General features: G+C 41.2%; 1 protein-coding gene across 4 annotated transcripts in view; it reads left to right on the top strand.

The window, feature by feature from the left end:
* Window positions 1-24,426, top strand: part of sh3pxd2aa (SH3 and PX domains 2Aa) — a 154,270-nt gene that overhangs the window by 42,997 nt on the left and 86,847 nt on the right. For all 4 annotated transcript variants that reach the window (XM_072657491.1, XM_072657489.1, XM_072657490.1 and 1 more), the window contains exons 3-4: window positions 14,372-14,447; window positions 20,517-20,593. In XM_072657491.1, the coding sequence (XP_072513592.1) occupies window positions 14,372-14,447; window positions 20,517-20,593 (153 nt within the window). The remainder of the gene's footprint in view (window positions 1-14,371; window positions 14,448-20,516; window positions 20,594-24,426) is intronic.

Genomic DNA, 24,426 nt, shown 5'->3' with positions numbered 1-24,426 from the left:
TGCAGTGTTGAGGGTGTGACTGTTCTCAGGTCAGTAGGAGTACAGGGGTGTAGTGTTAGCGGCAGTGTTGAGGGTGTGACTGTTCTCAGGTCAGTAGGAGTACAGCGGGGTGTAGTGTTATCTGCAGTGTTGAGGGTGTGACTCTTCTCAGGTCAGTAGCAGTACAGCAGGGTGTAGTGTTATCTGCAGTGTTGAGGGTGTGACTGTTCTCAGGTCAGTAGGAGTACAGGGGTGTAGTGTTAGCTGCAGTGTTGAGGGTGTGACTGTTCTCAGGTCAGTCGGAGTACAGGGGTGTAGTGTTAGCTGCAGTGTTGAGGGTGTGACTGTTCTCAGGTCAGTAGCAGTACAGCAGGGTGTAGTGTTATCTGCAGCGTTGAGGGTGTGACTGTTCTCAGGTCAGTAGCAGTACAGCAGGGTGTAGTGTTAGCTGCAGTGTTGAGGGTGTGACTGTTCTTAGGTCAGTAGGACTACAGCGGGGTGTAGTGTTAGCTGCAGTGTTGAGGGTGTGACTGTTCTCAGGTCAGTAGGAGTACAGTGGGGTGTAGTGTTAGCTGCAGTGTTGAGGGTGTGACTGTTCTCAGGTCAGTAGCAGTACAGCAGGGTGTAGTGTTATCTGCAGTGTTGAGGGTGTGACTCTTCTCAGGTCAGTAGGAGTACAGCAGGGTGTTGCCAGCAGCTGCAGGGATGCGGTCAGGCTTTAGGGCTTAAGAGTTGGACTCCTCTTATGGAAAGTGGGAGAGAGCTAAATCTAGGGTTGGCCTGCACAGACAACTCTTTCTAAGGCAGGGAGTTGGCTGCCCTACATATGCTGCTCAAGCACACACACACACACACACACACACACAGAACATGGAAATCCTTCTCTGTCCAGCCTCCTCTCTATGTGTCGGTGCTGATCTCTCTGTCTCTCTCGCACTCTCCCTGTCTCTGCGCTGATCTCTCTCTCTCTTTCTCTCTCTCTCTCTCTCTCTCTCTCTCTCTATGTGCTGATCCCGCTTTCTCGCTCTTTGCTAATCTCTCTCTCTGTGTTTCTATGCTGATCTCTCTTTCTGTGCTAATATCTCTTACTCTCTCTGTCTGTACTGATCTCTGTCACCGTGCTGATCTCGCTGTCTGTATCTCTGTGCTGATCTCTCTGTCTCTTTGCTGATCTCTCACACTGTCTTTGCTGATCTCTTTCTGTCTCTGTGCTCATCGGCTTCTGTGTGCCGATCCCTCCATCTGTCTCTGCTGATCTCTCTTTCGCTCTCCTTGCCCCTGTGCTGATCTTTCTCTCTGTGTCTCTGTGCTGATCTCTCTCTCTCTCTCTGTGCTGATCTGTCTCTCAGTAGGGAGTATACAAGTGTAAGATTACTCCTTAGATACAGTTTCATGTGGAGATGGATGATGGTGGATTCATGTCTTACTTCAGAAGCTTCTCAAAACAGAAGGCAGCTGCTCTAGATATGAATGTAACGCGCGTGTGTGTGTGTGTGTGTGAGTGAGAGAGTGATTGACCTATTGCTTTTGGCAGTGTTTCTTCTGCAGGCTTGGTTGCATTACAGGCCACATTTTAGAGCCAACTTTTCATTTCTTTCACCAGTAAAACACTCCAAAAACACACCTCTAACCTAATAGCAGCCAGCATTCACATGCTCACAATATAAACTTCCCACAATCCCACTTCCTCGTTTTATTGAAGCACTTCTAGGCCTCAGTTTGTTTCCCCTACAAAACACTGCCGAAGCAAAAACTCAGAAAAGCAGCTCCCTCTCTTTTGTTCTACCTCTGTTCTGTTTGTTGTTGGGCCTTTCGTCTGAAGCTGAAGAGATGTATTCCCAGCGTCCAACGCTTCACTGGTGTCTATCATGTGCTTTTTTCGGTTGCATCCTGATTGGCTGTCTGTGAGTCTGTATGAACCTAGACAGAACCAAGACGGTCAGACTGAGATCTAGTTGCTGAACTGAGGAAGGTCTGGCATCAGCCCCTCAAAGTTATTCAAAAGTGATAGTACACTTTTTCATCTTTTTCATGTTCATAATTTTCACACGTGCACTCTGGACAAGTGATTTGTCTAACATTTCTCCATTTTATCCCAACAAGTCACACGTCTGCTGCTCGAACCCCCTGGCTTGTGCACCCCCTAGTTGTAGGAAATTCAGTTCTGCTGCGTCTGTAACTCCACCTCAAGTAATGATGAAATAGTGAGCACTTTCCCCTCTAATATGTAGCGGTGGGTGATGACCTTCCGAATGTTACCGCTCCTATTGGCAATTGCGGTGACAAATGAGTCCGAAAAGGCTCTGATTGGCTGCTTTCTACCCTGCCTAGGGCTAATCAGTTTTGATACGTTCAGAATAACATCAAAGGACCTCACTGTTGTTCTCCACTAATCTTCAGTCCTAACAGCTGAGGCCAGAGCAGCTGCTTTCCTTTACTTCCCTATTCGTCATCTTCCGAAGTTGTATTAGCCAGCATTGCCTGTTTAGTCAAAGCAGCTTGAAACGCCTGTACATGTACAGGGCAAAACATTTACAGCACATTTTGTCTGAGAACAGAGATACTGGCAGAGTAATCACAGTAAAACCACTGTACAAGACACTTTCACCACTGTTTATGAGGCTTTTCCCTGATTGAGGAATGTTTACCACCAGCTTTTAAGGGAATTGTAACACGGCCAGGGAGAATCACTTACTACCTCGTAGCTAAACGCTGCCATAGCCATGTGTTAACCAGGTAGCTAAACGCTGCCATAGCCAGGTGTCAACCTGGTAGCTTAATGCTGCCATAGCCAGGTGTCAACCTGGTAGCTAAATGCTGCCATAGCCATGAGTGTTACCCTGCTATATTGTTCAGATAATTACCACAGTTATGAACACATGCCATCTCTGCCGTTGCTCCATGTTACACAGAGATATGCACTAGTCCAGAACACAGGACCTTCTTCCTGTATTTACTTTCTTGCTCCCGCCCCAGACAGGTCTGACCAATAAGCAGAGGGAACATTCTCATGTGGTTTGTGCCTCAATTTCTTGTCCAAACCATCCAAAATGTGTCATTTTCACACCGCAAACGAATCGACTCACGGTGCAGTTTGATCTGGACCATGGCCATCTTTTTTGGTCCTTTTGTCCTTTTGTGGTCTGAGGCACCTTTCACACCTGCTATTTTGGGTCGAACCTAACTGAAATGTCCAAATATACATAGAAACAAGGTCGGTGTGAATGCACCCTAGGTGAGGCTATTGTTTGCAGGTAAACATGAGTGGTTCAGCAGCCTGTTGCACTGCCACTATGGTCCGGAAGTTGCTGTTTTAAATCCCGAGCCATACTGCTTTGCCATCAGCGGCCGGAGTCAGACAGAGCACAATTAGCCATGCTCTCTCCAGGTGGGTTACTGTCACTCTCTTCTCTCATCACTCTTAAAGCAATGTTGGCTGCTGCAGGCTGGTGTGTCTGGTGTGGCGGACTTCGAAAAGAAGTGGTGGCTGGCTTTGCATAAGTCCTTACACTTCTAGTGTTGAGAGCATTGCTCGTGCAAGGGGGATATGCAAACAGGTGGGTTAATTGGCAGCACCAAATTGGAAAAAATGGAATAAAAAATTATATATATATAATATAAAGAAGCCAGCATGTCATGGCTGATCAGCTGCTTTGGGTTTAAGAGAAGAACTGAGTACATTAGATTTTTGCCAGATTGTCCCTTTAACTACTGCATCAGTATCTGCTGGTGTTTTATACTGATGGGACTTCAGGTTGTGCTTCTTAGCTGTTTAAGGGGTAGATTTATGAAGTGCTAAGCTGGCCTTTGATCAGCCTAAATGGATAAGCATGGCACGGTGCACACCCTGTAAAGCGCATCCTCCACACGGCCCTGTTGGGTGTGAGTGGACAGGATTAAATATAGAGTGTGTGTGTGTGTGTGTGTTTGTGAGTGAGAGAGAGAGATGGAGAATGATTGTTTTTGTTAACGCTCCAAGTGCAGTCATATATCTCCTGGAACTCAATACTACCAGCGCTAATGCATGTGCAGACTGGATTCGCATGCTGCTGACCCATTAGTAACCTTGCTGCTTTAGCACGTGAGTGTGTACGACTGTGTATGAGAGCTTGTGTGTGAGTGAAAGTGAGACCACTGGGGCTTCGGGCCTGACGTGATTCATGTGCTCCATCAGGGAGCATGGGTATGTGTGTGTGTGTGTGTGAGAATGTAAACAGACACGAAGAAAGTGACACTGAAACAAGTCAGAAAGTAGCCAGAGTTTCACTTCTGGCATCTCTCCACAAAGCTCTCTCTCTCTCTTACTCTCAAGCTCTAGTGCCGACTCTGTCTTTTACACAGATGGAGACAAAAATGAAATGAAAGTCACCTGTAATGAGTGGGATTATGCCGATGGGTGGCATTAGCCGCTTTTACACCGATCTAAAATTAGCTCTCTGACCTGGAATCTTTAGCTTTTCTCAGTGTATGCTCATTGGGATCTGTCACAAAAAAGGCACATGGCCTTTCAATGCCAGTGTGGGAATCAGTCGCCAGTTTGCCTGGCCTAGAATTAAAATAAACAATGACAATCATTTTTGTTCCTTTTATGTTTGATTTGCATACAAAAATGTCACAGTACTTTTTATCTTGAGAGACAATGCACAAAATATTACAAACTCCCTGATCAGTATTGGCAATTGGCAATCGATCGAGCATAGGCCTCAGAAACACTGATCGGTCGATCCATCTCTACTATTATCTATGAAGAGCAAAGAAAAGAATGGTGCATAACTAAAAACAACAGCTAGAAGCCTGAAGGCCTCTGTATGTTTTTTTTAGGAACGACGTTTGCTTGACAATTAGCAGCCATGGGCTTCTGTGAGCAGCTGCCTAACCCTCTTTTTGATGCCTCAATTGATGCCCAAAAAGCAGAAGAAGTGTATAAGAACAGAGAAAAGGGGTTTTAGGCAGCCATATTATCAGTCCATGTTGCCTGCAACATACCTTCAGTAAGATTTAGCAGACTCTGGCATGGTGGTGCACTGTTCTACTGTTCAGCAACATCTGCACAAACATAGTCTTCTAGGACGGGCCATCAGAGGAAAACCCTTCCTGCGTCCTCACCAAAAAAAACAGTCTCAGACAATTTTTAAGGAAGCGTCTAAACAACCTCGATGGATTCTGGATGTTTTGGGGACCAAGCTACGGATGGCCCTCACAGTCCCCTGACGTAAACTTCATCAGAGATCTGTGAATAGATCTCAAAAGGGCAAGTCAAAGATGGCTAGGAGAACTAGAAGCCTTTTGCAAGGAAGAATGGGAAATAATATTCCAAACAAGAACGGAAAGAAAGGCTTTTATGTGCATTCTCTGCCGCTTGATGGGCATGTCTATCTACAAGGCAGGACGCAAGGAACATGTCAATCAAAAAGTTGTGGAATTCAATTTGATTTCAACTGAGCGTCTCACTCTCTCTCTCGTAAATGTGGTTCTGTAAATGGCCTTTCTGAATGAAATATTTCGGTGAGGTACGACAGTAGAATATTTCTTGTTTATTTTTGTCCATTTACAACGGCATCCACTCACACGCATTTCACCTCAAATTGGCTATTTTTTAAAACTGTACTCGGCTATAAAAATGGAGATTAGCTACACCATGCAGTGAAATAAGGAGGGGGGTCGAGCAGCCGAGCTCAATACGCACTGGAAACATCCCAATGTCTTCTGGGTTCATGTCCATGTCGTGCAAACGGAACCTACTAGGCTCATGCTGGATGTGCAGGAACAACAGAATGCTGCTTTTGCCTGATTGGTCAGTGCGCCGCTGTCTGCCTCGTGTAATTTTGAAAAAGTTGAAGCTAGCTAAGCTCCTCTTGCTGTACCGTAAGTCATGTTTGTGCCCTCGCAATCTCTCATGCAATTCCTTTGCCCACTACTAGCCATTGAAAATGAATGGGGGCATAATTTCGGGTGACTGCGGTGGACATGTACCATTAGCAAAGCTGTCATGCTTGCAAAAAGAGGCTTTCCTTGTTTGTTACTTTGATTTAAGTTATGCTGAAAATATTAAAGAAATGTGTCTTTTAGAGATCAGGTCATCTTATACTCAGTCAGATCGGTTCGCAGTAACAGACGACATCCCACTGCATATTACTGGGTATTTTGTGAGCAAGTTTGCTGTTAATATACCAAAGCTAAGGGTTTCCAGTCTGGGAAGGCAAAGTGATCCCAGATCAGTGTTTGAGGATTTCCAGCTGTAGTGTCTTACATTCTGCCACCATCTGGCTAACACTGTGATGGTAAGTGGCATGACACTGGCAGAAGAAGGGGGAGGGAGGCTGTTTTTGGTCATTAAGTTTCCTTCCGATGAAGAGCGGATTAAAGATTTATCCAGCAGACATGCATTCTCTGTGGCTTTAAGTGGCTGCAGCTTCTCTTTGACAACTTAAGAACATTTCCCTTGACTAAGTCCTCCTCTTTAGCTGCACTTTAGCAAGACACTTCATAAACAGTCCAAGCTGATACTTGAAGATCCCTCAAGAAAGAAGTTTCTCCTGATTAAGCCAATTAAGCAGGAGTATTTTTCTTTTACCTCAATCTGGTTTTAAGTGCCGTTGCCTTGCATTTCCTCCTGGTCTTGGGTGGCTTGGGCACAAACAGCTGCTGTAATTGGTCGCTGATGTCATCATGCAACACGAGACCGATCAGTAAACAATAACTGGTGTCACATGACCCGCTGTGTACCCTTGGGTCATGGGACACATGCAGATGTATAGGAAACACAGTAAACATGAACAGTGGGCCCCCTGACGGAGCTCTCTGATAGTGCCCTCGGCATCAGTGCTGCACTGATTGCAGTGTCGGCTGGCTTGACAGACTTTGAGTCACCGTTGCTGACTGTACAGACTAGGCCCCCCTGACGCAGCTCCACCCACCATCCAGCTAACAAGTTTCTGGCACCGTTAGTTATTACACTGTCAGTGTTGGCCTAGGCTCCCTGGTGGAGCTGCGTCAGAGCAATCAGTATTTAGCGCTTACATCTCAATTTGACTTGCTTTATCCTTGCTGACTGCAGGATGAGCCCCCTGAAGGAGCTGCATGGCAGCGCTCACAGTGCTCGTCTACCTGCTACAATATTCATTCTGCGCAAGAACTTTCTGGCTTTGTCTTCCCTCTTCCCCAAAGGGGGCTTCCTCCTGACGCAGCTTCTTGACAGGTCTCATGCAGAGCTTTAAACCTCTTGCTTGCTTTGAGCTGGGCACCTCACAGCTTGGATAGGCTCCCTCGCGGAGCTGCAGTTTTTGACATATTTCACAGTAGCCTTTTTTTTTCGGGCCAGCCTTTGAGAACTCAGTACTGAAACTCTTTATTCTGCGCAGGTCCACCAGTGCAGCTCCACACTGAGACACAACGCTGTCTCAGAAAAGATCTACTCCTGTTTTTTCCTCTTTCGCTCGTCTCTGTCATCCTCCTGTGGTCTTCAGATTTGACCAACCCACCTTGTTCACATTGCACAAGTGAAGTCGCGGCTCTATTTTTAGACGTAAAAGTGGATGGGAAGGAGATGTGCTGGTGGTTCATTCCCGTGTGTGTGTGTGTGTGTAAATGCTGTATGAAGGACGAAATTAACCTCACCTGATCAGCTGATTACGTGAATAAGACAGATTAGCGAGTGTGTTTCTGAGTGTGTTTAGTATTCTGGCCCACTCTTTCAGCTTGGCTAGTCATATTGATATTCATGGTGTGTGCGTGTTTATCAGTGTGTGTGTGTGTGTGTGTGTGTGTGTGTGAGAGAGAGAGTGAGAGAGAGAGAAAAACGATCAGGAGATGCAGAACCTTTCCATATCCTTCTCAGTCACACTTTTAGCACACGCTCCCTCTCAGCCAATCACAGTGCATCCCTAGTTTCTCTGCCCGCCCTCTGTTGCTATGGAGACTTGGGAAGTCTCTCAGGTGGCTTTACTGCAAAGTGAGCACTCTCTCTTTCTCTCTCTCTCTCTCGCCCGCTCGTGCGCGCTTCCTGACGTTTGTTTGTCTCTCTTTTCCTTTTTCTTTCTTTATTCCTTTCTTTCTTTCTATCCTTCCTACCTTTTTGCTTAAATTCCTTATTTTTCTTACATTTCTTTCATTCCCTTTTTCTTTCTTTCTCCTCAAGAATTTCTTCTTTTTCTTTCTTTCTTTCTTTCTTTCTTCCTTCTCTTTTCTTTCACTCCTTTTTCGTTCTGTTCTTTCTTTCCTTCCATTCTTTTTTTTTCTTAAATTCCTTCGTTTTCTTTCCTTTTTTAATTTTTTCATCTTTTCTTCTTTAATTTCATCTCTTTTTCTTTGTTGTTTTCTTTCTTTCCATCTTATTTCACTTTCCTTTTTCTTTAATTCCTTTCTTTTTTCCTTCTTCTCTCAATTTTCTTCTTTTTTTCCCTTTCCGTCCTTTTTTCTTTCTTTCTTTCTTTCTTTATACTCTTTTTTTCACTCATATTCACTCTTCACTCATATACTCTTTTGTGTCCTTCCCTTTTCTTTCTTTTCTTTCTTCTTTTTTTATTCTTCTGTCTTTCTTTATTTTTCCCTTGCTTTCCTTCTTTCTGTTTTTTCTCTCCTTTCTTCCCTTTCCTTTCCTTTATTCCTTTCCCCTTTTTTCTTTCTTAAAGACTACATGTCGTAACCATTGCTGTGAGGACTGGAGTGTATTCAGACACGTGAACATTAGTAAGTCTTAACAGTGCAGAGAAAACTTTTTACAAGTTTGTTGGAGAGGATAGCTGTGAACATTCTTAATAAGTGTAGGATATTGGAAGATCAACACCCCACCTCATCCCCAACTCCCCATCTCATCCCAACAGTATTGGATGGAGCAACTATAATCATTTCAGAGAACACAGTTCCACTGCTTCACAGCTCAATGCTGGGGGGCTTTATACCCCTCCAGTCCACACCTGGCATTAAGCACCTACTGTGCCAATAGGTTTATGTTTATCTGCTCCATATAGTCCTGTTCTATTAGCAGCGCTTTTCTATTCAGACTATACCGGCTGTGTGTGTGCAGATATATGTCTGTGTCAGATTAGAGAAAAGGAAAGAGAGCTGTGGCCCCGCCCCCTCCTCGTGTGTTTTGATTACTCCACAGTGCTTTGAAAGCTCAGACTGGGCTTTACACACTGAGAAAACAATGAAATCTTATAAGGCATAAAACCGTGGGCGTCAGTTCTTCGCTAAAGTAAATCAGGTGAGCTGCTGGTGAGTGTTCTTTTAAGCAGCATATATCAGTGGGTATCAGGATCAGTATGTGTACTGACAAACAGCACGTTCTGAATACAGACCTTAGGGCTTATGTGTATCTGTGTTTATTCTGACGTTAAACAGTATTTTACGGGTAAAAAACACACCTACTCCTGAGATACATCGTCTAGTAAACACTCTTCATGGCTGTCTATGACTTATACATAAGGACATATGCATGACCCCATGTCCTGACATTGTATAAAAACAAAACGTGTGTATGTGTGTGTGCCTCCCAGTTCCACAGAATTCAATTACTCCACTTGCTCTGAGCCAAAAGCACATATCAACATTTTCTGTATTTTATTTCTTTTTTCTGGAGAGGCAGATTAGCCAGACAAGCAGAATCAAAAAGTGTGTGTGTGTGTGTGTGTGTGTGTTAGAGCAGACCACACATCTGGCCTCTCTCGTTTGACCCAGTGGAACCAGGTGAACAAACAGTGTGACATGGAGAGAGACAGGCCTTTAAATTAGTCTGCCTCAGCATTTGTCCCTCTTTATCTCCCCTTCTCTAATAATAATAATAATAATAATAATACTATATCTACTATATTTCTAGGAATCTTAATGTAATATGTAACTAATATAACAACTCTACCGAGCAAAGGTTTTCGAACACTGGCAGTCCTCTGGCAGTGTTGCATGGTCCAGGCAGGCCTGCTTTTCCTTGACTTTCTTACTGCCACTCCACCTGCAGTCAAACCTGCAGCTCCAAGTCTTCTCTTCACAGCTTGGTCCAGTGTTGTCTCAGTCAAGCTGAGCTACATGGTGTTGTCGCCTATGTGAGCTGCTTGACTCTCAGGAACGTGTCTGCTGATGCTGTTGTGGATTTGAGTCTGTCAGACCTCCTGTTCCAGACCTCTTCAGTCTTTTCCAGTTCCCAAGAGTTTGGTTTAATGGTCACTGTAGGACACTGTACTTACCACACTCTGGCTTTATCTGGAATTTAAATTTAAAGTCTTTGTTGATTTTTTTCATGACATATACTGCATACAGACGTGCAGTATTAACTAAATTTTAACTGCTTTTATACAAACCAAGGGTTTAGAAAATTGTGAATTGTTTGGTCTAATTTCCAACACTTTATTTATTTCCGTTGCCACAGACCAGCTGTAAAAAGGCTAAAAAGGCCCCTTTTTATGGTTTTAAGGTTAAATACCTCTAGAAATACATAGAAATATTTGGGGGTGTTCTAAAACCTTTGACCGGTAGTAAATATACGTAAGACCCTGTTCACACCTGGTCAGTTCATGTGTCTTGAGTATCCGGGTTATATCTGAATAAGGCCAAGACACATAAAAATGCAAGTGGAAACACACCCAAGACTCATTTAAACCAGATACAAATCCCATCCTCATCACTTCAGAAGGTGGTCTGAGACACATTTGCCTTTTTTTGGCCGCAGTTCTACCACTGCTCCAGACATAAAATCTGCTGAAGGAGTCAAGATCCAGTCTAACATCCCAAGTAAAGAATGTGTTGCTTAAATATCTGTTAGGAGCTTCAGATTTCCGCAGTGCATCTGGAGAGCAATATTTTGCTAAATCATTAGCTTTGTGCTAACGTAACATGCAAATCCCTATTACCAGGCTAGCAGAAATTGGCATTATTTTAACAGAGCTAGAAGCGAATGGCAAGGTTCCTGTGTTAAATATTGCTGGAAGTTGAGCATCCGTCTTGAAACTGCAGTACATCACAAGTGGCAATAATCGGGGTCCAAGCACTATACGCCATTATGAAGCCAGTACAGCACAAATGCTGGGCATGTTTTTAGTCTTACCTTATTTATAATAGATGTGGGATCTTAAAAGAAGATTTTCAAACATGACCTGAATTTGCAAAGTCGTTGAGCTCAATAAACTAAATAATTCCACAGCAGTTACCTCTGTATTTTAGTCTCAGAATGCACCAGATGTTTCGTTTTGCAGGTCTTCTCCTAGGAACAATGAGACCTCCAGACTCTGCTACAGGGGTTTGGTTTCTGAACGTCTGGTCTTCAGGTGTGTAATGGAAGCTGTGGATATTTATATATAAAATCAACACTCAGAAACGGTCCTTTCTTTACAGAAGAATAACTGACATTTTTTAGTAGGCCAGTCGGTGGGAGATAAGTGAATATGCAGTTGAGGAGCAAGCGCCGTCCTTCACTTCATGGCTCATGGTTGCTCTGTAGTTTGTTCTGTTTGCTCTTTTCAGTGCTCAGAGCTCTGAGCTGAATCAGCACCTCAAACACAGAGCACTGCTGTAAAGCCTTGATCAGCTCTGTAGAGCTCCTGTGTGAGTCATTGTTGAAATTTCTTCTCCTCTTTTTTTTTTTTTTTTTTTAACCAGAATGGATTAAATTCCAGTGGCTGTGAGTCTCTGAGTAGCACTGACTAAAAAAGTTACTAAAGAATGTTAACTTTATTGCCATTAACTCGGTTGACCCAGTTCTCCCTCGTTCAGCAGTGCGTTGGACTTGTGAAGCTTATATTGCTCTGAAAACCCCCCCAAAACAAACTGTAAAACTCTTGAGTGGCGCAACTGTCTAAGCGATGCCACAGTTATTTGTGGCTGTGAGCCCAAGAGAGCTTAATAGGCCTCACTCTCTGTTGAAGCTAGCCAACATTGTTTGTCGCAATCCTGAGTGCCACACCCGTCTATTTGTTGGGCATATCATTGATGCCACAGCCATACGTGACTGGGAATCTAAGAAAGCATCATTGGACTAGTGCTCTCCTTCAAGCTTGTTGAGCTGTCCAATGAAGTCCAGTGACTCCCAGCACTGGTGGTGTCGTCTAACTGGGAAGTGCTAAACTGGAGTAGAACTACCTGCCACGCCCCTCTGTTGGTCTCTCGCTCCCAACCAGTTTCACTGCCATCTTGTAGAAACTCGGCTACAATGTCTCAAGCAGGCAGCAACTCTGAGAACAATGCTGTTAATGGGGCTTAAATGGGACCTTTTGTATCAGAGCTTTTTGCTCAATAGCACATTATTTCATTAAACAATGATTCCAGATTACTTCACAAAGGAGCACACACACACACAGTACACACACCCTCACACACTCATTAGCATTGGGAATAGGTGGTGTGTTGGGAGGGATGTGATTAATGGGTCGGCGTCTGGAGGAGCAAAAACAGTGACTAATTAGGTGACGCAACACAGAGGTCGCGACCTGCGTGTCACTGTTAATTCAACTAGGCTGAATTGCATTTAGCAGTGAGTGCAGCTCTGGAGCCAGAGATGGAAGAGACTCTTATCTTGTAGATTTTCTTTCAAGCTCTTCACTTGAAATGGAGACTATGGGGACAGATATACTGTAGGCATTTCAGCTAAATCAGGATCTTTGTGTTTTGGATTTGCTATTAAATTCAGCACTGTTAGTTGTCATTTTGAGGTTGCTCTGACGTAGGGCTGGGCGATTAGTCAGATTTTATTTTCATTTATGGTTTTGGGTTCCGACAGTTACAAGAACAATAATAATTATTATTGTTTATTATTATTATAATTGAGATCAAACGATTATTGTGTCTCGCTGATACTCTTGTTTTGTCTATTTGTGTTATAATTTCAGCACACTCTTTTTTTTCTGCAGCAGGATGCTTTCATTCCTCCCTTTTATATAGTATTTTTTCATGTAATATATAGTCTATATAGTATATATATTCTATATAGTATATATGTTTTTTTAAATACAGGTTTTTGTATTTAATTATTTGTAATATTTACAATTGTTTGTAAATAAATATTTAACATGATTATGGATTGACCTATATGCAATATTCAATAATTTAAACTACTAACTAATTTGTATTACTTTTTAAATTGTTTTTTAACATTGAACAACACATTGAACATATTGAAATGAAGCAAAAGAGAACACACTGTATATTAAGTCACAGCACCAGTGTACTATCGGACATCTCATAGCCCTTAACCTTATTCCGGAGCAGTGAAATGAGAGGTTTTCACATAGGTTAAAAAAAGGTTGGCATATCTCATCAATATTTGAGAGCAGCACCTTCTAGAGTGAATTGGACACGTTCAAGGGTAGCATGATGAAGTATATCTTTAATCTCATTTACATTTACATTTACATTTACGTCTGATGCGGGCAGCTACAGGAAGCCAGATTTCAGATATTGCACATTCAGAACTTTTGGTGGACAAGACCAGGAACGTCTCTTACATTGGTCAAATGAATTTGGTGAATGATTTTACATTCAATAAGCATTTGTCTGGTGCACAGACTGGATGGATGGACTCTTTTTAGGATCTCCTCCCACTTGTCCGCTGTAAAGCTGATCTGTAAATTTTCCTTCCATAATGCTTTTATTTCTACTGTTTAATAAGTGCATGATGTTTCCAGAGTTAACAAGTCGATGAGAGCTTGACAAATATAATTAATATACCAAAACCATAGATAGATACTTTATTGATCCCGAAGGAAATTTAGCAATGATTTTTGCCACTACTCCTTCTGCTTCTGTATGTATGTAGTTATACTGTGCCATGCAAAAGCATTTAAAAACAATGTAGGACTGTTTATGTCAGCAGTAGGTCTAATCGTCCAGTATAGCATTCGCTACAGCATTACCATAAATATAAACACACATAAACACAGCAGTCAGAATCTGTTTCATATCAGTAAAGTTACTGATATGCTAGTTTGGATACAATCAGAGGAGCACAGGTCTGGTTGCTGACTTCCCTCTGCACTCCAGCCACTGTGGATTTGTCATATGCAAAAGTGTGGGCACTACTGGTGACATTTTATGCACTGGCTAACCCTAACCCTACCTAAAGTCCTCTACAGGGAGCACACTTCTGCACGTGTTGACCCCATTGTTATGTTGCGGGTCACATTGAGTTAAAAAAAAAACATGAGGAACTCACCAGGTTATTTATGCCTTCGGAAACTTTATTGCTGTTCTTTACAGTTGATCTTACTGCTTATTTGCTTAGTTGAAAAAAATTATGAAATTTAAGTAATGAAACAGAGGTTCTGTAAAATTTTCAGAAAAACAGACCATAGTTAAGCTTGTTTTATACAGATGATTTGTTACAAACATGCCATTTTAACTTGGGGTGCCCAAACTTTAGCAAACAACTTAATATTGTGTATTTCAAAGAGTCATATTCTGCTTTCAGATGCAGATTCTGGACAAGTTCCCGATCGAGGGAGGGCAGAAAGACCCCAAAAAACGCATCATCCCTTTTCTTCCAGGTAAGAGTTCGTTCATGCCTTGCTTTTTATCTGTCTTCTCCACCCCACTCTCCTACACACACAAACACACACACACACACAGACACAGACAAATGCATGCTGTCAGCACTACTGTCCACAGTAAGTCATCTGAATTGCTGGCCAAGACCATCCCTTCTCTAATCTGAACACAAACACACATACACACACACACACACACACACACACACACACACTCACACACACGTGCGCATCCATGCTGTCTGCGGGTCGAACAGTCATCGGGAGGAGTGGAGAAGAGTGATGAATAATGCAGCAAGGGAAAGAGAGAGAGAGAGAGAGAGAGAGATAGAGAGAGACAGAGAGCCCAAGAGAGAATATGATGCTCATTTTCAAGCCTTGCTGACTCTGCTGCTCTTCCTTCTTCTTGTCTTCAGTCTTTCCTCTGTCTGACTGTGGTCACTCTATACCTCCAAACCCCTCATCCTCCCTGGCACACATCCACTGGACGCATCCATTTTACCTACGGCACCGTGGACAGATACTTCTAGAGTAGCGTATTTCATCTGTATAAAAAATAAAGAAGGCCTGGAGGCCTGTAAATACCCAGCACTAGTAGTAGGCTGTGTTCCAGCTAACTGAGGCTGAAATTCCACACATATAGAGGATAAAGCCTCATATCTGAGAGCACAATGTGGAACATTGGTACATTTAGTAGACTGGTTCATCCAGGTTTGCTTGCTCTGCCTTTTATTAGAACTCAGCATGTTGCTAAACTCGCAACTAAGGTGCTTTTGTTTTTTCCCCCCACCTGTTCCCCCACGGCACCCCTAACTTGTAGCTGTAAAAAATGCACATGAACTGAGGTGTGTTCAGGTAAATTTCTGGCTTGTTGCTTTCTTGGCAATGGAAAACACAGGTGCGCCACTGACTGAAAACAGCCTATGCAGACGTCAACAGTCAGGCGCTCATTGCTATCTTAGCAGTGAATTGTCACAGGTACACATACACCCCTGCTTTGCCCCATTGAAATAGCAATCCGCCACAGTCAGACCACACCTGGCTCTTAAAGTAAATGACGCGAGACACGCTGATTGGTTAATTGCACTTACACCCAAAACACACCCATGATTAATTTAGAGACTTAGTACATACCTTTTGCAAGTTTTGAGCCGCGCAAGGCTCACTTTACCCGTCGTCACTATAGCAAAGACACACTGGCACACCCTAAATCAAGCTGCACAGTGCACGGTTGACGGCTCGCCAAAAGATTGCTAAAATAAGGCCCTAAAAGTTTGAAATGGATAGCTGGCGGGTGAGCCAGTCACTGGAACGAGTCTGGTAAGTTGCATTATTTTCACTGAGCATTGTTGAGATGTATGGTGGCATATGGCAAGTGATGATGGCTAGAAATGATGTTCTCATATTCTAATTTATTTCATCAATAGGTTCCTTTGTGTTGATGCTCATAGTTAGCAATCAGCTAATATTTCGTTTTGGCTTGTAATTAACCCATTAATTGTTTATGGACTGTTGTAATCTCTAATAGAGTTGAGCATCTGTCTTCGGATAACAAAACAAGTGGCAATTATCGGGGCCCAAGCACTAAACACCATTGTGCAGCCAGTAGAGCACAAATGATGGTCAGTAGTTTTAGCTTGACCTTATAAAGATTCCAGTAAGTAGACTGGTTTCTGAACTTGTCACCTTTCTCACTGCTCATGAATTTTCATTTTTGACTTATCCACCTACTTAGCCTAGAGCAGTTTAACCACCCATTCACTCTGAAGTTTTTTTTTTATACAGCACTGCTTTTCAGAACAAAAGTCTTTAAAGTACAGTAGCAAAACCAGCCTGTTTAATTCTAAGGGATGAAGAGAGGCTGGGAAATTTTCATTTAAATATTAATTAGGGCTGGTTTTGGTGCATAAATATTATTATAATATTATAAATGGGGCTCAGGGAACAAATACAAGAAAAAAGTAGGGCATGGCCCCTTTAAATGTGGAGTTCCTAAAAATACTAATACTGTGTGTGCCTTGTTAAAAAGTAACCAGTGAAAAGTGTGCCCTCGTTAATGTACTTCAGCAAGTTGTGTGTTGAGGTAGTACAGCTCTAAATAGCTCTGTGGTAGCAGTGATTTCACATGCTAGTCAGCAGTGCTGGTATTTACCATGGACCAAAGATCAGGCAAAAACATGGAAATGAAGTTTATTTGAGCACTGAGACATAGTCGAGAATTCAGAAGTTTACTGTCTCAGATTGAGTGCTCTGAAACTCAATTTGAGAGCTCACATCTGGGTTAGTTATACAACTAGGAATTAAAAAATGACTGAATCTGGGAAAAATCTGGAAAAATGTAAATTTCAATGTGGCTTATTTGGTAATTTTACTCATTTCCTTTCAGTTAGCCCTGGAATATAAAATAAAGTACAGTGTTCAGACATGCCAGCACATAATCACCTTTATAATTTATAAAAATACATCAGAATATAAAAAATACATGAGATACATGTTCAGTTTTAAATAGTAAACCTTAAATTTACATAAAATGTCTCTACTCCAGCAATGATCTCGATGTTCTTACTATTGTTTTTAGCTGTGTTGTGTACTTTTTGTCAGTTTTCATAGCTAACAGTTTGTTATTAAAATTAAATATTTTATTGCAAGTCCCTTTGGACTTTGGACACAAGGTTTGAAAAACAGTGTTAATTTGTGGTGTTAACTTCCATTACATGTTAACTACCTTTAGCCTCATGACTCAAATACAACACCACAGCTATGGGGTTAATGTAGGTCCATTGCTTGTTAGCTACATGGGCCTCGTAGCTCCAGTACAAAACTAAAGCTGTGGGGTTAATATAGCTTCAACTTCAGCTTCAGTACAAAACCCAACCCACTGTAGCTGTCTGACTACATTTGGGGTGAGAGGAAAGCTGTGTGCACGTTATTTCTCACCAATGTTCCCTTTATAAGCTCTAATCGGAGAGTTGTCGTAACAGACCAGAAAGTGCTGATAGTTGCGACCCAGACGGGAGCCCCAGGCAGGGGGTTGGAAACACTCAGCATGTCCCGGCTCAGTGTGTGTTTCTACGGTGACAGTAACACGACGCCCCCTCTGTGTCTGCTTTCCAGACGCTGATCTTAGCCTAGCGCGTCTGTCTCAAGAGTTTCAAGAGTGCTTATTAAGTAAACAGTTTCTACTTCGTATGAAGTGTCTGTGGAAGTTCTCTTTTGTTCTCTGTCTCAGCGCAGTTCAGTTCAACAGGCTTTATTGACATAACAGTGATTCTTCACACTCTTTTCTGTATCGGCCTGAATCTCTGCGTCTCTGAGCTTGTAGGCTACATATTTTGCCTGTGTGTTTGTTGGAGTAACGGTCTCTACTGTCCAGAGTGTTCAAGAGCGTTCATTTAGGTGTTTATGTTAGATGATGACTACCCCATCTCATCCCAATGGGGGGCTAAATACCCCTCCATGCCTGGCATTAGGCATGCTGCCTAATAAGTCATAGGTCATGTTTTTATATGCTCCATAGAGTCCTATTCTATTGGCAGTACATCTCTACAAGGACTTGACATGCTGTGTGTGTGTGCATTTGCACATCTGCCTCAGCAATGCATTCATTAGAAGGGGTGTCCACAAACATTTGGACATATAGTATACGTCACTGCTCCAAGTTCTCCAGCCGCCATAGTCGCTGCACTCCGATATTGATGTCCCCAAGAAGGGACATCAACACCTTCCCAAATGCATACCCTTTCTTAGCCTGCAGTAATCAGCCCAGAACGTTGATGGCCCACCAGCATTCTCCTCACCCTCCTCACCACAGAATTGTGTCTTCTGAAGCTCACTGCCACTTTTCCTTTTATTTGCATGGTGTGCTGTCTTTTTAGAGCAAGAGAGCTTAGCATTATAAACGCTATATTTATCGGTCAGGAACCTAGAGTGTCCGAACCACCTCCCCCGTCCTCCTCCCTTCCTTCCAGTTTCTCTCTCTCTGATGGATGACTGAGACATGTTGGACCTGCTTGGAGTAATATACAGCCTCGAAGGTTTATGGATCCATCAGCGTAGAGGAAACACACATGCACTGTACACACACTTGCACACTTATTCTTTGTCACTGCTGCTTGCTCTCTCTCTATCTCTCTGGTCCCTCTCCCAGTCTCCGAGCCAGTTTAATAAGCTTTGACCTCCACATTGATAAACAATATCATAAAACGGTCTGTGCTATTTTGTGGCATTAAAATCACTGAGTCATTGGCACAGTAAACCACGTCATATAGCACAACACGATGCGCTGAGATTGGGATTGAACCTCAGGCTCTGCGTTCATTGCTGTCAAAGCCAAGCACATTTACAGGGTTATCCTTGTAGAGCTGTGGCAGAAAAAACACACGCCAACCACAGAGCGCTTTCGTTGTTTCTCACATAACGAAGCTGAACGGAATAACAGAAGAAGCTCATCTGAAGCTCAGACAGATTTTGATGTGTTGTTTTTTTAGGGGTGTAATGAAACGGGTGTTCATACCAAGCCCTGTGGTGTGCACGGCCATACGGAGAATATGCAGTAAGCTATGGGCAAATCACTTGACCTAGGGGACGAATCCACGCAGTGGACAAACATTGATGAGCGGTCTACGGAAACCACCCGAATACCTCACGCTGTAATGCTGCATTCAGGTGGTGCTGTTTTATTAGACAAATGAGCTTCCCACAAGAAGGCACCACATGAACACCCTCTAGCAAAGGTCATTACTCAGGTAGAAGTGAAGATACTAGGGTTTAAAAAGACTTTTATAGATGTTGAAGTATCAACTTAAGCTTTTTACTCCAGTAAAAGTGTAAAAGTACTAGTTTCAAAACTACTTAAAGTAGAAAAGTAAAAGTAATGGAAGGAAAACAAATGCCAAAAGCTTAGGCCACGCCACAGGGGCCTATAGTGCACTAAAAGCCATAATGACTATAATGTTCTATTGAAATGTTAATGTTGAAAGGTTTTGGGATGCACTAGGCTGCCTGTTTCAGCTGCAGATCTGCCCATTGAAAATGAATGCATTTTAGTAATATCAAATATATTAAAGGAGCATCTATGTGAACTACTGAGCATTAACATGTGTTTCATGGAGGGGAAATATGATGAGTAGGTGCCTATAAGTATTGTTATGCTGCAAAAAGTCAAACCTCAGCATTCTTAAATCTCTGCCACGGACATCTTTATACTAGACTACATACGTCTGCTATGTCACACTCTCCTGGATGGCGCGATTTATCTGGAAGTTTTTTTTAAGCCTGAATGAACACAAACGGAAAAGAAACAGGAGTAACAAGGCTATTTTTAAAATGTAAGGAGTAGAAAGTACAGATAATTGCGTGAAAATGTAAGGAGTAGAAGTAAAAAGTCAGCTGAAAAAGTAGATTTGTTGGCTTCCCCCACCTGTAACAACTGTAAATAAACATCGTATTTCACCTATAATCTGGCCTTTTTCTTTTTTATTGCAACTCATTAAATTATAGTGGATCGAACAAGGATGGTGTGCCGGCGTTGTTGGACATTGTTGAGTATGCATGTGGAAACTTTTATATTTTACTGCTTAACACACTACAGGCTGTACCAACTACCTCAGAAGAAACTACACAACACCAGTTCCAAATCTTGATGTAAACAGAACTATGACTTTTATGTACCATTACACTCCTATTACACAGTGAATATTAATATAATAACAGTTGAAGTTCATCTAAGATCAGGCAGGGTTATAGCACTCATACAGCAAGACGGCCAATAGTGAGAAAGTATAGGGTCTTCAGTGTGAACTTCAGGTTTTATTTAATTTGATTACGCTAACAGGACATTTGAGACTGTGTTCAGATCTCGTCTCATTTTGTACAATAGACATAATTGACACACGCTTTTATTACTGTTATTTCCATTTTGTTCATTTGTTATTTTTGTCAAGTCAGGTGTTGTGGATTTACATTACTGAGAAACAGAGCTTCTCTATTTATCATCTATATTGATTGTGCTGTAAGTTGGTTTTGATGCCCCTTTTGATGTCCTGTTTTGTCTGTTTTTTCTTCCTCAAGGTAAAATCCTGTTTCGACGAAGTCATGTGCGAGACGTGGCCATGAAGAGACTACGCTTTATAGATGACTATTGCAGGGTGAGCCTTTTTACCCTTTTTCTGAAAACATCTATTGCTGTTTAATCAGCTTGTACATGTAAAGCATGTGTGTTGGTTGTGTTCTGGGTCAAAGCCACTCCTGTTCATGTTTATGCAGTACTTGTCTCCACTGGAATAATGCTTTTCATATGTGAGGTTCCACAGGGTCCTGTAATAGGGCCTGTAAGATTTCTAGTTTGTATAATTTCTTTCTAGTGTTTTAGGGTGCAACATAGGGAGCACAAAGGCACTGTTTAAGGAAATAAAAAATATATTTTTAAATAAATAGAAAATAAAAGTAGCACTAAAATAAATTGAATTAATAGAAAATAATAAAAAGAAAAAAGCAATAAATAGAAAAACATTTTGTTTTATTTCAGAATTAAGTTTTATAAGTCATGGTAGTATACACAATCTAATCGTATGTAAATGTTTAGATTGCCCTGATTAAATGTTTCTAAGTAGAAAGAAAATGAAATCCTCTACAGGTTAAATCTTCTTAAATAAATTACATTTTATTAAATTTACAATTAAATATGCATTTTTTCTGCACATTTTAATTCAGATTTATTATTTTCTTCAGATTTTTGTAGTTATTTATCTTATTTAATGTCAATTAATTACAAATAATAACATGTAGGCGATTTGTTTACCCTTTTAATATTAATATTTTTACAATTTAACAAATAAACAGTAATTGTGTATGAAAATGTACGGAAGTGTGTCCGCTATTTGTTTATTATAATGAAGAATAACATGTAATGTGACCAGTAAATAAAGTATCATGTAACAAAGCGTTAATAGAAGATTTGAAAAAGTCCCCAAACAAAAATGATACAGATGTGATTTGCTGTTGAAGTCATCTTCCAGCATAACAGTATACACAGTATAAGAAATAGTAACGGCTGAATACATCCTTATGTATCTAGATCTTTATCTTACACCCTGACTATTGATCAGTGATGGACGCTGTTTGTCTAATTTCTCTCCCTCCTTCTTCTGTCCACGAGTCTCTTCTCTCCTTTCCTCTCCCTCCTCCTCTTTCCTGGTGGCTGAGAGCCAGTTTTGTACGCATGTAAACACGCCAGCCTTCACCACAGAAGTTAACAAGCACACACAGATAGAGTACAGCTGCTTGAAGGAGCTAGAAGGAAAGAGATGAGTATTGTGGGACATTTGGAGAACTAGTCATTATGGCAACGAGGAGTGTAGCATTCTCACAGCATTTTAGATTATGGTCTTACAAAAGCACTTCATAACATCCATCCTCATAACTGCATGTGTTCTGTCCATTTTCCACAACATGTAAAGGACAATTGTAGGTTCTGATACTTTAAATTCAGCTAAGTAGTTTCCAAAGAGTGGTTTCTCAGCCATAGCATTAAAACCACTAACAGTGATGATGGCATTGAGGGGTGGGATATAAATGTTAGGCAGCAAGCAAACAGTCTTTTTAAAGGTGATATGTTAAAAGCAGGGCAAACATATAATGGGCAAACATGTGTTGGGTTGGCTTGACGACTGGGCCAGAACATCTCCAAAATGTCAGGTTTTGTGGGGTGTTCCCAGTATGTAGTGGTCATTACCTACACCATAAACATGCAAGGTGACACATTTGTTGTCGGGGAGCTTATATAACTGCTGTTGCACAAAGAAAAGTTAATTTATTATTATTATTATTATTATTATTATTATTATTCAATTCAAATAGAAAAAAGAATTTCTATTGGTCCATTCATCATGAAATTGGGGGACAATATAAAGAACAACTGCCATATTCAGATTATGTCCAAGTGAAAAACAGCAGATACATGTTTTTGTGCGTAAGCAACTATTTAGTAGTGTTACAAACTTCAAACAAAGCATATGAAATTTCTTTTATGAGATTCGGATGTCCACGTTTAGTCTATAATGTCCAAAATGTTCATGTTATAGCTTGTTGCATACTAGTAGACTAGTACAAAGCCACTAGTAGACATTAGCAACAGAACTGAAGACCAAGCTAAGCATACCTCGTAATTTAATTTGCAAGTAATCTACTGTAATTATCTTTTTGCTATATATATATATTTGGTCTGCCTCAAGTTTTATAATCATTTCGAATGGTTTGTGAGCCATTTATGGTTAGTAATTGTATTATAACTTGATTATTGATGTTATACATCATATTTTGCGCAGGACTAGCACATTAGCATCATTTTTTGCATTGATCTGCTGCCAAATGACTTTTGTAATATTGAAACCTTGAACAAAGCGTGCCAGTATGTTAGATTTCTGTGCTCTGTCAATTAAGAGCCACTTTGACCACTGCTGTCCTATCAGTAGTATTCTTGTCCTAGGTCTTGCATTGGGTTGTATGAGGAAGCAGCGCATTAGTGCCCAGTTGTAGAGAGTAATTTGCTTTGAAGTGGTGAAGAGGGCGATGTTTACCAGCCATTTCCTGTAAGCTTTAATTAGACAAACGGCCTCTGTGTAATTGCTCAACGTTCTCAAAGAATGCTCTTACTCCGGGGAATCTCCTCACAAGTGCTCCTCTATGTCTCTCAGTCTTTCTCTCTCTCTCTCTCTCTCTCTCTCTCTCTCTCTCACACACACACCTCCTCTCTCTTTCTCTACTTGTTGGGCTCTGCTAATGAATTATCAGCTGAAGCAAATCCTACCAGTCCACTGGGTGCAGCGTACAAATGAGATGTTGTATTTCATACGTGCTGCTTTGCGAAATTAATAAAGGCACATAGCTGTGGAAATTACATACTACTACTAATACAGACAGATGTTGAGCCAGTATGTATTTAGAAGGTAATCACAATAAGACAATTAGATAATAAAGATAATAGGAGCTGATTGCCTGTAGTCAGGTGTTCTCCACACACCAACTGACTGCCACTGCTTACCAGTCTTACCCAAATCCAGAGCCCTGCAGAGACTTATGTCTTTTAATTTGTCCCCCTCAATCTCGCATGCTTCAAAATGCAACATCAGTTTAGCTCCACCTGTTGCTGTAAAGTGGCACTGCAGCATTTATAAGTAATAATGATAGTGGGAGAAATACATAGGGCTGGATTTAATTTTAAGTGACCACTAGTTTTTGGACAGTAGCGGTTGGGTCTCACTAGCTGAGTGAAGTTTAATTTACTACCATACTGCTAACCATCCAAGATCATAATCCTTATATACTGCCGACCAGTTAGGACTGCTCTACTGTACTACCATACTGCTTATATACTAACATACTACTTATCAAACAGGACCATACTGCTAATATACTAACATACTACTTATCAAATAGGACCATATTACTAATATACTAACATACTACTGATCAAATATGACCATATTACTAATATACTAACATACTACTTATCAAATAGGACCATACTGCTTATATACTAACATAATACTTCTCAAATAAGACCATACTGCTTATATACTAACATAATACTTCTCAAATAGGATCATACTGCTTATATACTAACATACTACTTATCAAACAGGACCATACTGCTAATATACTAACATACTACTTATCAAATAGGACCATATTACTAATATACTAACATACTACTGATCAAATATGACCATATTACTAATATACTAACATACTACTTCTCAAATAGGACCATACTGCTTATATACTAACATACTACTTTTTAAATAGGGCCATCCTGCTTATATACTAACATAATACTTCTCAAATAGGATCATACTGCTAATATACTAACATACTGCTTATCAAATAAGACCATACTGCTTATATACTACTACTATTGTACTACTAATATACTACCACACTACTATTATTCTTAATAAATGTTAGATACTACTATACTACT

The sequence above is a fragment of the Salminus brasiliensis genome, chromosome 15 (genome assembly GCF_030463535.1).
Source record: "Salminus brasiliensis chromosome 15, fSalBra1.hap2, whole genome shotgun sequence".
NCBI classification, from domain to species: Eukaryota; Metazoa; Chordata; class Actinopteri; order Characiformes; family Bryconidae; genus Salminus; species Salminus brasiliensis.
This window is presented reverse-complemented; position numbering and strand designations above follow the sequence as displayed.